This window comes from Geotrypetes seraphini, chromosome 1, assembly GCF_902459505.1.
Source record: "Geotrypetes seraphini chromosome 1, aGeoSer1.1, whole genome shotgun sequence".
In the NCBI taxonomy this organism is placed as follows: Eukaryota; Metazoa; Chordata; class Amphibia; order Gymnophiona; family Dermophiidae; genus Geotrypetes; species Geotrypetes seraphini.
In genome coordinates, this window is record NC_047084.1 from 255535400 (window position 1) to 255549600 (window position 14201).

Below are 14201 nucleotides of genomic sequence, written 5' to 3' on the forward strand. Positions count from 1 at the left end.
TAATTTACATAATTGACTGCTATATTTTAGCCAATGCTTTGCACCAGGCTTACAGCCATATAATCCCTCCCAAAACCAAGACAGCCATGTCTCATTTTCAGGCTTACATCCCAACAAAATTACTCCCTTCTAACATTCTGCCCATATCCTCACTCTGTGCTTCTAAAAAGCTGCTCACATCACTCTTTTGTCCTGGATGCTTCTACTTTCCTCCATTATCTTGTTGTTTCTGTTTTTCTCTCCGTACTTTGACACTTTCCCTCACTATACTCACTCTGTTCTCAAACCTGTTCAAAGGCTTTTTCTAAACATTAATGGGGGTATTATCAGGACAGGATTAATTTTTTGAGGGTCCCTAGGCACACAAGTACACTGGGCCCCCCTGGCCCTGCCCAAGCCCCGCCCCATTTATCTGTTTTCTTCTTTACCTCTTTATTTCCACTTGTATTTCTTTTTTAAAAAAATTCAAAACAAAGATTAGCATACCAGTGCACAGTTTTTCTTCTATGCAACCCCCAAACATCTCTGATCAAATCCCCCTTCCTTCCCTTCCTACCTACTTACCCAGCACTTTAACTCTGAACCCTTTCCATGCATATATAAAAATGTTCAAATATTTGTAAAGCAGTAATACTATCCGAAATATAAGTCTATATTAATAACCAAGTTTACGCCTCTCAGCTGCCTCACTCTACATCAGGGATCTCAAAGTCCCTCCTTGAGGGCCGCAATCCAGTTGGGTTTTCAGGATTTCCCCAATGAATATGTATGAGATCTATGTGCATGCACTGCTTTCAATGCATATTCATTGGGGAAATCCTGAAAACCCGACTGGATTGCGGCCCTCAAGGAGGGACTTTGAGATCCCTGCTCTATATCAACCAACTGTAACCCATATGTATGTATAAACAACCAAATCTGTAACTCCTGCATTACGTTCCACTCCATTTATGTTAACTTGCAATGAAACAACAAGGCAAGCAGTCCACCAAAGAATCCAACATGAAACAAAAGAAGATTGGCAGAAAATAAGGAGATTCAAATCAGGTTTATTCAAGGTACTCCCGAGAACCATGCCCGATGCATTTGGCCAAACAAAGCTAGTCAACGCTAACAAAAAAACTATGTCTTTCATACAAACACAAAACACTTTTGCTTAGTATGGAATATGTAATCACAAACTAACTTCTCCCCCCTTTACAAAACTGTAGTATGGTTTTTAGCCAAGGCCGGCGCTAAAAAATACTCTACAGTTTTGTAAAAGGGGGTGATAAAACAGAAATACATAGGCAAAGGTTAAATTGAACTACCAAGAAGCTGGATTCTGCACACCATGCAACACCACAGAAACAGCGATGCATGTCCCTAAAGCAAAAAACTAAATAAATAGACATTTTTTTTTCTACCTTTGTCTTCTCTGGTTTATGCTCTCATCTTCTTGACAGTCTCTTCCTTTCATCTTCTGTCCTTCTATGCCACTTCCAGAAACTGTATGCTTCCCCCTTCCATCTTTCCCTTCACCCCCATTGGTCTGGCATCCATCTTCTTCCATTCCCTCCTCCAATGGTCTGGCATCTCTCCCCTCTCCTCTTCTTCCCTTCCCTCTTCCACACCCACACCCCCATGGTTTGGCATTTCACTCTCTCCTCTCCCTTCCCACCACTTCCATCAGCATCAGCCCCCTTTCTTTCCCTCCAACCTAAATCCATCCAGAATCCTTCCCACTTATGTTTTCCCCCTTTCCAGCACACCAATTCCATCAGCATTTGTCCCCTTTCTCTCCTTCTACCACCCTTTCCACACGACAACGGAAACGCCCCCCCAGAAACGGGCCCCCCCCCTCCACGGCAATGGGCCCCCCCGGCATCGACATTTGGCAACGCGGCCTTCTACTGGCATCAACGGCAACGCGGCCTGCTCAGCTCCATGAAGATCCCACGATGACTGCATCTGCCGGAAGAAGTGACATAGGAGGGGGATGGACCGACAGACGCAGTCATCGTGGGACCTTCTTGGAGCTGCGTTGGCTGCATTGCCTTTGATGCCGGTGGAAGGCCGCATTGCCGTCTGTCGATAACAGGGAGGGGGAGAGCGGCCGGGGTTGTTGTCGCATTGTCGTCGGGTGGAGGCCCGTTGCCATCTGAAAAAAAAAAAATTGGCATATTGGTATGTTGTCCTTCAGCGGGCCCCCCTGACTATTTCGGGCCCTAGGCACATGCCCACTGGGCCTATTCATTAATCCGGCCCTGGGTATTATAATTTAGTTTATAGTTTATTAAAATTTGCTATACCGCCTTTACTGACTAGCAGATCTAGGCAATTTGCACTCTAACATTAATTTAAAAAGAAAGGAAAGGAACTACAAAATTCTTCAAACAGGAAAGGTGTAACAATCACTTAGAGACATTAAAACAAACAAACCCAGACAGAAAAGCAAGAAGGTGGGGAAAACAGAAGATAAAGAGAGGTGGGGAAGGGTAGAGAAAGGGAGGATGACAGAATGACTGACACTTCTAATCCTTTGATACAATCCTTGGTGGTACCAAATTCAGTAAGTATGCGTGAGGGTGAGGGGATGTAACTACAGTCAAAGCAGAACAATGGGATCCTAACAACCAGCAAAGGGTACTTTTACCAGCAGGAAAAGTGATGCTGGGGCATTTATGATCACTGGGAATCCCAAGGGGCCCGAAAGTTGATGGGGGGTGCAAGACTTAAGTCTTGCCTAGAGCAACTAAATACCCTTGCACCAGCCCTAGCCAAGTTTCATACATGAGGGAATGCCTAGAAGTGTTTATTGTCAATCTAAGTAGGACAATGCGTCATCAAAAATGGGCATAATCACCTTTATTACCTATCTTTGCTGCATCAGCATGAATCTTCCATGCATGCGCTTCAGCACACTTTCTGAACCCTCCCATGCATACAGTGTCTGCATTTCTTTTAAATTGCTACTTAACATGAAAGATTCAGTTACACGTTTTATTTGATGGCGGTAAGGGACCGTGAGAGTGCTATGATGGTCCCGGGATCAACCTGAGCTTAAATTATATGATCTAAGCACATAGGTTGTGGGTCTGAGTACGTGACATTTATTATAAATATTTTATTTGCATGTAAGATTTATCGAATATTACATCCTGGGAACATATTAGTAGAGTCAAGGACACGCAGGTATTTCTTTGATATACTTTGTGTTATGTCAAAATATATATTCCGCCTATACCTTGTCAGTTCTAGGACTGATTCCACAGAATAAGAGCTGAATAAATTCATCCAGGAATTACAAAGCATTATAATAACTATATTACAAATTAAATATCAACTATGAAGATTTCCAAATTTAAGGGCTCCTTTTACAAAGATGCGCTAGGGCCTTAACGCACACAATAGCGCACATTAAATTCCCGAGCGCGCTAGCCACTACTGCCTCCTTTGCGGTAATTTTGTGCGTGCACTAAAAACCCTAGCGCACCTTCATAAACGGAGTTTTTAACATCTGTCAGAGTCTAAAATAATTATTACACAATCTTATAGTAATTGGGAAGATGAATCCATAACTCAACCATTTGATATTGAATGAAAGAAAGCAGCTGCTTAATCGATTCCAAATTCTTAAACATAGGACATTTTTATGGTTTTTAAAATTGCTTCCATATGAAAAAGGCAGCCAGCAAAAGTAGCTGCTGGAAAGGTGTTGAAGCATTAGCGAAGCATCTCGATACTCAGCTTACCTCTCCTACATGATCCTTATCACATCACAACTCAAGAATTAAAAACCAATTACAATGTTACAAACAGCATTGAACTAAGGGCTCCTTTTATGAAGGTGCACTAGTGTGTTTAGCGCACGCACCGGATTAGTGCGCGCTAGCCAAAAAACAATCGCCTGCTCAAGACGAGGCGGTAGCGGCTAGCGTGCGCGGCATTCCGCGCATTAAGGCCCTAATGCGCCTTCGTAAAAGGAGCCCTAAGGCACGTACACCTATATTAAACAGGATAAAGAATTTAGAAAACAAAATCAAAAAGAGCTATGTTACATTGGAAATTAATTGCACTGGAGTCTTCGTGAGAAATGAAACTTTTCCCTCCCTAACATAAATGAAGCCAGCGTTGATTTCAGGCATATCGCCCCAAAAAGCAGGGCTTCAGAAGCTCTCCCCTGCCTTAGAGAACACACATTGTAGTAATCATCACTATAAATGGATCAATAGTTTTCTAATTCAGTATTTCTAGCCTTTGTATGACCCTATTATTCTTATCTTTCCTATCTTCCTTGACAAAATATTTGAATACAACATTGTTAGACACCACCAAGAATCTTTTTTTTTTTTTAATTCTTTATTGATTTTTAATCAAAAACAGTTTCATACAAATGAAAGAACAAAAGATATTCCACATATTCCACTATTATCTATACAGGTAACATAAATATCATTCAATAATTTTTTTCCTGCATATAATATTATTACAGTATATCCTAATATACAATACAAATAAAGAATAAAGTTACCCAAATATCACTATCAATATTTATTCCCCTCCCTCCAACCCCCCTGGTTTTTTAAAGATAAATAAACCAAAGAAAAAAAGAGATATGACGAAAATATATTATTATGTTTTTACAAATTTAGTCAAAGGGCTCTAAATTTTATTAAATACCTCACTAAAACCCCTACATTCTGCGTTAATTTGTTAGTATCTGTATGTAGTACACACATTCACCCACCAAAATGTATAATTAATTCTATCATGGTTTTTCCAATTTCTTGTAATCAATTGAATGGCTATACCTGTTAGGATCATAAATAGACGACTCTTATATTTATCTAGAGTGGGTTTCACATGTAAAATTGTTCCACAAATTATAGCCTCATATGACATTGGAACATTTGAATCTAGTACTAAATTTATTTGTCCCCAAATTGACTTCCAATATATTAATATAAACGGACAAAAATACAACAGATGATCCAAAGTCCCTATACCAGTATGACAATGCCAGCATCTATTAGACTTAGAACTATCTATTTTATTTAATCGAACTGTGGTCCAGAAAATCCTATGTAACAAAAATAACCATGTTTGTCTCATAGATGCTGAACACCACCAAGAATCTTATAAAAAAAAAAAAAATGCATTAAATGCAAACAATGTGCAACCCATTACAACAAACACCTGCTAACCTTGCTCCAGACCTGGCTAAATAAACCATTCTTTTGAGGAGAGAAAGCACCAAGTTACTGTCACACTTTTTTTGTTTAGGGGAAAACCTTGCCTGGTGTGGCTCTGTGATGGTGGTTTTCTGCAGGCTGTTCTGCTAAAAATGCTGATCCCCAGAAAAGCTGGAGAGCACCAGCTGATCAAATTTCAGGACGCGGCTTGATCCACTGCACGACTTAAGGGTGTTCAAATGACGACACAATCTGAAGATTCATTCTTGAATGGTACTGGCTGCATCACTATGTTAGTATGCTGATATTATGCAAACCATGTTTTTCTGCACTGCAAATACACTTACTATTTCCGCAATGCACATCAAGTCAGTACAGATAATAAAAAAAATTCTCTCGTTACTAACCTAAGCACCACACTTAGTTTATTAAATTACTGTCCCACACTTTGCCATTCATTTTTGACTTACACACAGTAATTGCACTTTACAGTATTTAGAAGAAGGCTTACAAACAATCATGCGTTAAAATATCAGTCTCTGCATCAAAGAATAAATCTTTGAAGCTCCTGAATTTGCTATAGAAGATTGGAGATATGGACACAAGCCCCTTCTTTACATATTGATTTATCAACTGTTAATATAAAGCTTAGGAAAGCCAGAGACTATTTTCTTCCAACTCTAGTTGCCTATCTTGGAAGCCCACCTATTCTCAGAAAATGCTCTAGACGTCCACCCCAAAGGGATTCCAAAATAAAATTCCACAAGGCATTCACAATAGATTTAGCTACAATTGCACTTTGGGTCTAGCATTGCGGCAGGGTGTCCTTTTATTGAAAACTGTTGTTTACTCTCCAAGGATGCTAGGCTAAAAGCACGAAGTGCTACACAACCCACTAGAGAATGTGGGGTGAAAACATTCCCCTAGATTACTTTTATACTGCAGGATAAGAGAAAAAGCAGTACAATTTTTGATCATTTCCCAGAAAAGGAAAAACTATATATTTTTTTCTATTTAAAGAGATGGCATGGTACAGCACAATTTGTTCTTTAAACATAATAATTAAAAAAAAATTGTTCTGAACTACAAATATGTTTTAGAAAATAACATTTACGTTACCTTCAGTCACATAGTTGTGGTCTCGAAGAAAGCTGTGGTTAATTTTTCGCGTGTCAGTGTCCTCGCCCATTTACAGCAGGATTACTCAGCATGCCTATCCGCAGTAGACTGATAGAATCAGCAGAGGTCGTCACAAGAGCACCATCCATGCTGCCGCTGCCTAGCAGAGGCGAAGGGAAGACCAGGCTACTAAGCACAGCATAATGAAACCAACAGACAGGACGCAGCTTTGGAAAAAAGGAAAAGAACTAGAAAGCTCCGATGCATCAACAAAGCCTCCCACCAAAAAAGCAGCAAATGAAAAGAGCCCTTAAAAAGCAGAACGTAGAGCGTGGTTTCTGAATGCAAGCGCGTCTTCATCAGTTAAGAAGCAGTCATTTTTTTTTTCTAAAGTCAGGTAGTCCTTAAACAAGCCCCGTGCAGAGCCCGCTTCCAGAGCTGTGGGCTGCTGTGGAATGTTGCTGGATCCCAGGGAAGAGGAGTGACGTACTGCAGCAAAAGCTGCCTGAACAGCTCTCTACGCTTTCTGCTACTGCTGTTGCCACTGCTATTCCTGTCATATGCTTCTGCTGCATCAGAGCAGGCCCCTCCCAATCAGCCTCTAGCTATCCAAGCTCACAGGATCCGCATGTGGCAAAGTGAAAAATGAGACTGCAGGTGATTCCTTCAGTTTTCCGTTTTAAACATGGGAGATGCAATAATAAAATAGAAAGATCTTCAGGTTGACTAGCATTCCACCCAGCCTAGTCTTGATGAGCACACCAAAATAATACAGTGGTGTATCAACAGCTGCTATATGTAGAACAGCCATCTAAAGTATTACTGTGTGCCACCTTAGCTGTTTTAGGAGAACCATAAAACAGTTTTACATCAAATAGAAAGGGAAAAGGGATGGGATTTAATAAACCACCTTCGGTTCGCTCTAGCTCAGGGATCGCAAAGTCCCTCCTTGAGGGCCGCAATCCAGTCGGGTTTTCAGGATTTCCCCAATGAATATGCATTGAAAGCAGTGCATGCACAAAGATCTCATGCTTGTTCATTAGGGGAAATCCTGAAAACCCGACTGGATTGCGGCCCTCAAGGAGGGACTTTGAAACGCCAGCTCTAGCTGTACATCTCATGCATTCTCTCAGTCCTCTCCCGTGATCCCCTTGTAAAAATAAAGGCCTAGATTCTTAAAAAAAACCAAAACATTAAAAAACAACAGGCTGCTATCGCAGCCGTTCTGCTAGCAAATTTAAAAAAAGTGAGTCATTCTCCCAAAAATGTTCATGCAAATGAGGTTGGTGGACAGTAGCGAAGACTTGCTAAATTTGCATGTGCCCATTGCTGGTGATAGCGATGGACACATGTGCAGAATAAATGCAAAAAGGAAATCCTCCCCAAACCACAACAACAGTGGGAGAGATGTTCAATTTCTCCGGCTGCCAACCAACAACTCCCCCAGCAGCGGGAGAGATGCCCTCTCTCTCCTGCCACAAACACCCCCTCTGCAACGGAGACCCCCCAACAGCAGGAGAGATGCCCACTCTCTACCGCCGCAAAGCAACCACCCCCAGCTGGCCCACCTCTTCAAAATGGGTCTGTCCCTCCTTGGTGCATCCTGGGATGCACTGGGGAAGGGCCTGAGGCTATTAGCCCAGGTTGTTTAAGGCCTTTCCTATGGGAGGGGCCTTACAGAACCTGGGCCAACCGAATCCTTGGTTGGCCCATGTGCCTAAGGCCCCGCCCATAGGAGAGGCCTTAGGTAACTGGCCAAATTCCAGTTGGCCCAGGTGTCTAAGGCCCCTGCTATGGGCGGGCCTTAGGCGCCTGGGCCAATCAGGCCTTAAGCCCCTCCCCGGTGCATCCCACATGCACCAGGAAGGGGCAGGCCTGCCATTCCGAGGATGGCAGGCCTGCCAGCTGGCCAGCCAACTTTCAGGTTAGTTGGGGTGGATCCGGGGGAAGGGTGTGCCTTTGGTAGGAGAGTTTGGGATCCCTCCTGCCGGTATTCGTGGGGGGTGGGGGTGCGCCTTCAGCAGGAGGGCCTGGGCTCCCTCCTGCTGGCATTTGTGAAGGGGAGTCGGCAGGAAGGCTTGGGGTCCCTCCTGCTGGTTTGCGGCAGTTTGGGGGTTTGGGTGCAGGCAGGAGAGATTGGGCATCTCTCCTGCTGGTTCATGGCAGTTTGGGGGGGTTGGGGTGCCGGCACGAGAGATTGGGTATCTCTCCTGGTTCGTGGCAGTTCAGGGGGGAGGGGGGATCGTGATCCCGGCAGGAGAAATTAGGCATCTTTCCTGCCGCAATCGTTGTGGTAGGGGGGGGGGGGTGGACAGGTTGCATGGGCTGGAACTTATACTTGTTTTGACTTGGTCTAAGTCAAAACGTATAAGTTCCATCTGGCAACCTGTCAACCCTTTTTGGTTATGGCTGCCAGACAACTAAGTCTAGGTTGGGCCACCTCCCACCTTTTCTCCTCCTCCAAAACCGCTTCTTTACGCTCTAGGTGTTCAGAGGCAGGGTAAAGGCCTAAGCTGGTTTTAGATACGTCTAAAACCAACTTTGATTATTGATACTTGGACGATCTGTCTTTTTGATCATCCAAGGATCAACTTAGGCCATTTTTAAAAATTTATTTATTTATTTATTATTAAAAGCCCCATAGTATATTATTCATTTTCTATACTGTATACTTGTAGATATTGTGATAGGGAAAAGCACGTTGTCAGCAAATTGCCTAAGGTGTAGGCTGAGCCAAGCCCTGTCACTAAAGAGAAGCCCAGTAAGAATGTCATTCAGGTTAAACATGAGACTTCAAGAATCAGAAATGTCCCTGTAACCAAATAAGCTTGCTGGCCTGCCGGTCCTGCTTTAGAGGGCGAGTGCGGAGGGTCAGTCAGGAAGTGGCTTCCCCACTAGTGCTGGCTTCCCCGCAGTCAGAGAAGGGGCAGGACCACGGCAGAGAGAAGACAACTCGGACAACCTATAGCAGCTTACAAAGATCGCTAGAGCCAGCAATCTTCTTCTGCAGGGCAGGCTGCTGAATTTAGATAAATTAAACACGCAGGCCTTCTGGGGAGGGAGAGGGGTTGTAGTCCTTTGTGGGGGGGAAGGGTGCAGGCCTTCCGGGGGGTGGTACATGCCTTCGGGGGGGTACAGCCTTCCAGAGGGGGTACAGGCCTTCAGGGAGGTGCAGCCTTCCAGGGGGAGGGGGGATGGACATGCCTTCAGGGAGGTGCAGGCTGGTCTTCAGGGGTGGGGTGTAGGCCTTCAGGGGGGACATGCAGGCCTTCAGGGGTGGGGTGTAGGCCTTCAGGAGGGTTGGTACATGCCTTCCAGGGGGTGCAGGCCTTCATGGTGGGGTGTAGGCCTTCAGAGGGGGTGGGACATGCCTTCCGGGGAGGATGCAGGCCTTCAGGGGTGTGGTGTAGGCATTCAGGGGGGGACAGGCTGGTCTTCAAGGGTGGGGTGTAGGCCTCTAGGGGGTGTGGTACATGCCTTCTGGGGGGGGTGCAGGCCTTTAGGAGGGACAGGCTGGTCTTCAAGGGTGGGGTGTAGGCCTCTAGGGGGTGTGGTACATGCCTTCTGGGGGGGGGTGCAGGCCTTTAGGAGGGACAGGCTGGTCTTCAAGGGTGGGGTTTAGGCCTTCAGGGGGGACATGCAGGCCTTCAGGGGAGGGGGCCCTGTGTAGAAGTACACGGAGGGAGGGAGGGAGGGAAGGGGGGGTTCAAAGAGACGTGCATATGCCGGACTTTGGGGGGGAAGAAATAATGGGTCTAAAACAGAGGAGAGGGAGAGAGATGGTGGACAATGGGATTTAGGGATGAAAAGAACAGAAAAGGAGAGATGGTGGACCCTGGGGTGGTGGGGAAGGAGGGAACGATGCTGGATGAAAGGGTAGTTGAGAGAAGGTGGATCTGTGGATGGAGATGAAAAAAAGGAAAGATGCCAGACCTCTGGGAGAGGGAAGGGAAACGGAAGGGGAGGACAGGTTTGGAAGATTGATGGTTAGCATGGAGAAAGAAGAAAGAAGGAGATCCTGGCAAGCAAGTTATCAGAAGACAACTAGAGCCTGGGATCAACAAGATCTGAATAATGACCAGACAACAAAAGGTAGAAAAACTAATTTTATTTTCTGTTTTGTGATTACAATATGTCAGATTTGAAACGTGCATCCTGCCAGAGCTGGTGTTAGACCGCAAACGTGAGTTAGGATTTAACAGAGAGAGGAAAAGTCTTTTTTGTTTGTTTATTTTGTTTACACCACAATCAGTGCTCCCTCTAAGCGGGCGGGTGTTGTGAGCAAAATTTTTTTCGCTGTGCGCTAAAAATATCGGGCGCCAGCAAGTTATGAGCCAACTCGCCCGATTCTCCTCTCGCCGCCCTGCCCGCCGTGCGCTGTGACGTGAAACTTGTGCGCTGGATGTAATATTTTGTGCGCCAGCGCACGCCAGCACAGCTTAGAGGGAACACTGACCACAATGCCAGTGTGGTTAGGAGAGGGCAAAGGGGGTGAAGAGGCTATAAAAGGGGTAAAGAGCTATAAAATAAACCCACCAGGATGTTTGAAAAATCGATTCAATAGGCTGAATCGAATCAAAAATTTTTTTTACTGAATCGAGCAGCACTAATGACAAGATGTTTATGCTTTGTTTTGAAACTGTTGTTTTGAATAAATCAGTATATGGTAGAAGCACTGGATTGAATGTGGTTATACTTGCTTCAACACCCCAGAGTTTGGGGAATAAAAGTCTTTAATTTTTGCACATCTGTGTTTTTGTTTTCCTTTTTGAGTTTACAATCTCCTTGGCCACTCCAGTAAACCACTTGGTGCAGCGCTGAAGATTAGGGTCCAGCTGCCTGTTGTCCCTACTCCCCACCACAATATATAAATAAATATAAACAAAGGAGACGGAAAACAATTTTGGGGTTCCAGGAGTTAGTCAGAGGTTTTATGTACCGACCCCAGAGCCCTGCTGTGAATAGTGCACATGCAGGTGAAGTGTTTGTGGAACTGATTCCAAGCCCATCTCACAGATTTAACTAAAATATTAGATTTTAGATCAAGCAATAACTTCCAAGTCTTACTACGAATTATAAGCCAGTGTCAAGCAACCCCCAAGCTGGTGTTCAAATTCTACATCACAAAAGGTAGAAATATCTAAATTCCATTCTCTGACAAATACATAAGAATTGCTGTACTGGGACAGACCGAAGGTCCATCAAGCCCAGTATCCTGTTTCCATCAGATGCCAATCCAAGTCACAAGTACCTGGCAAGATCCCAAGGAGAAACAAAGATTTTATGCTGCTTATCCACTTTAGCCTTTCCTCATAAAAAAGTAATCTCATCCCTTTTATCATTTTCAACTCCCTTCACTGTACCTTTTCTAATTCTACTATATCTTTATTGAGAGGAGGTGACCAGAATTGCACACAGTAAACGAGATGCAGCCACACCATAGAGTAAATTTAGCGTACTGCAAGACAATCAGTCAGGTTTTCGTTCTGGGTTCAGCACTGAAACTGTCATTGCATCACTGCTGGATTTCCTTCATACCTTATTCAGTCAGGGTACCAGTGCCTTAATTCTGCAACTAGACCTGAGTAGTGCCTTCGATCTTGTCGACCATGTCATTCTGATTAACTGTCTGGAATCAATTAGTCTCTCAGGTAACGTGTTAAAATGGTTTCAGGGTTTTTTGAGCAAATGGTCATATCAAGTCTATAGTGACAATAAAAAATCCTGTAGTTGGGTAAATTCTTGCGGAGTCCCACAGGGCTCTCCTCTATCCCCTATATTGTTCAACATATACCTTGCCTCACTGGGGAACTTACTACAAAGCTTAAAAATTAAATTTTATATCTATGCTAATGATATCACCATAGTTATTCCACTTACTACTCTGACCTCTGAGACAAAGATTCATATATCATTCATTCTAGAACAAATTGAACTATGGATGACCGACTTCAAGTTGAAGCTAAATACAGACAAAACTAAATTTTTCCTGGCAAGCCCTAACGACAAAATCAAAGACTCATCGATCTCCTTGAACGGTCAGGTCTTCCCTATTTGACCATTCCATTAAAATTCTGGGAGTGACTCTGGACCGCCACCTTACTCTAAATGCTCACACAGATTTACCGGTTAAAAAAATGCTTCTCGTTTCTTTGGAAATTCAGAACCATTAGAAAATACTTTGATGCAGCATCTTTCCACTTACTGGTTCAATCTTCCATCTTAAGCATGCTCGATTATTGCAACATCATTTATTTGGGATCCTTCAAAAAAACCATTCTAAGACTCAGAGTCATTCAAAATTCAGCAGTTTGACTGATCTTTGGGCTGAAGAAATGGGATACATAAGCCTCTATTATCAAAAACTCCATTGGCTGCCCCTGGAGGCGCAAATTCTGTTTAAGTTCTCTTGTTTGTGTTATAAATCAATACTTGGTCTGGCCCCCACTTACCTAGTTTCCCAATTTAATCTGGCAAGTTCTATTAGGCCCACACATCTGTTCACCTACCCAACAATAAAGGCCTGCCACTATAAAAGATTCCTGCCAAAAACCCTCGCCTTCCAGGCAGGCAAATGGAACGATTGGTTGAGTAACGTTATTACGCACTCTTCAACCTACCTCAATTTTAGAAAATTGAAAAAAACGAGTTTGTTCAATCGATTTGTAAACTAAGAATTTTATAGCACTGCAAATTCAACCATTAACCTTAAGAACTATATAGCTTCCTACTTCTTTCATTATATAAAATTGTATAGATGTCTTTGAATTGTTGACCTCTTCGCTGATTGTCCAGTGCTTCTTGTTGTAAACTGCCTCGAACTTTTCATGGCTTTAGCGGTATATAAAAATAAAATTATTATTATTATTATTAATACAAAGACATTAAACATTTTCATTTTTGGTTTCCATTCCTTGCCTAATAATTCCTAACATCCTATTTTCTTTTATAGCCACTGCCACACACTGAGTTGAGGGTTTCAATGTATCCTCAACAATGACACTTAGATCCTTTTCCTGGGCAGTGACTCCTAATGTGGAACCCTGCACCAAGTACGAGAGTCAACTGAAAGGTTTCTGGCCTAATCAAGAAAACATTTTTTGGGGAGGAATATGAAATTTATTTTCAACATAGTTTCCTTTTAACTCAATACTTTTGCTCCAGCGTTTTTCCAGACATTTCATGCCTTCAGTAAAATATGAAACTTTTAAACTGTATCTATGACCAAATAATCCAAAAATAAAAAATTTCTTCCCATATAGCCATTTTTTCAGGTGCAAAAATATAAAGAAGTTGCTTGGGGCCAAATCCAGAGAGGACCGTGAATGGGGAATTAATTTGAACCATAATTCATGCAATTTCGCCATTGCAATTGTTTATGTGTGAACCAGTGCATTGTCCTGTTGGAAAATAATTTTCTTCTTGGCCAAATGAAGTTTTCATCTTCATTTCAGTGTTTAGATATTATAATAAACCAGCACAGTATTTGCTATTAGTGATTTTTCCTTTTTCCCTTTCCCAGATAGTCAATAAAAATTATCTCGTGGAAATCCTAAAAGACGGTCACCATCACCTTCTTGGCCAACAGAGCCGTTTTTGCTTTCTTCGGAATTGGTCTTGTACTCCAATGTTTGGATTGTTGTTTTGTCTTAGGAGTAAAATGATGAATTCCAGTCTCACTACAGTCACAAAATACCACAAAAAGTCATTCTCATGATACTTAAAACACTCAAGACACATTTTTGAAATGTCTAATTGAACTCATTTTTTAACAACAGTTAGCACACACTCAACTTCCTCATGTCTAATTATTAATGTACGGTGGTGGGTACACATTCTGATGAAATGCAAATAGCCGCTATCTCATTTAGGATCAATCAGTGATCTTCCATCACAATTTGGTGAATT

At 42.9% G+C, this 14201-nt stretch overlaps 1 protein-coding gene across 8 annotated transcripts in view; it reads right to left on the minus strand.

Moving 5' to 3' along the window:
* PPP2R2C (protein phosphatase 2 regulatory subunit Bgamma) overlaps positions 1–14201 on the minus strand; it is a 427959-nt gene that overhangs the window by 259212 nt on the left and 154546 nt on the right. Inside the window, exon 1 of one of the 8 annotated variants that reach the window (XM_033949757.1) lies at positions 6294–6787. The exons of 6 other annotated variants lie outside the window; for them this stretch is intronic. In XM_033949757.1, coding sequence (XP_033805648.1) covers positions 6294–6363 — 70 coding nt within the window. In that variant the 5' untranslated portion in view covers positions 6364–6787. Of the gene's footprint in view, positions 1–6293; positions 6788–14201 lie in introns of those variants that run through there. One more of the 8 variants, XM_033949783.1, reaches the window with a different exon arrangement.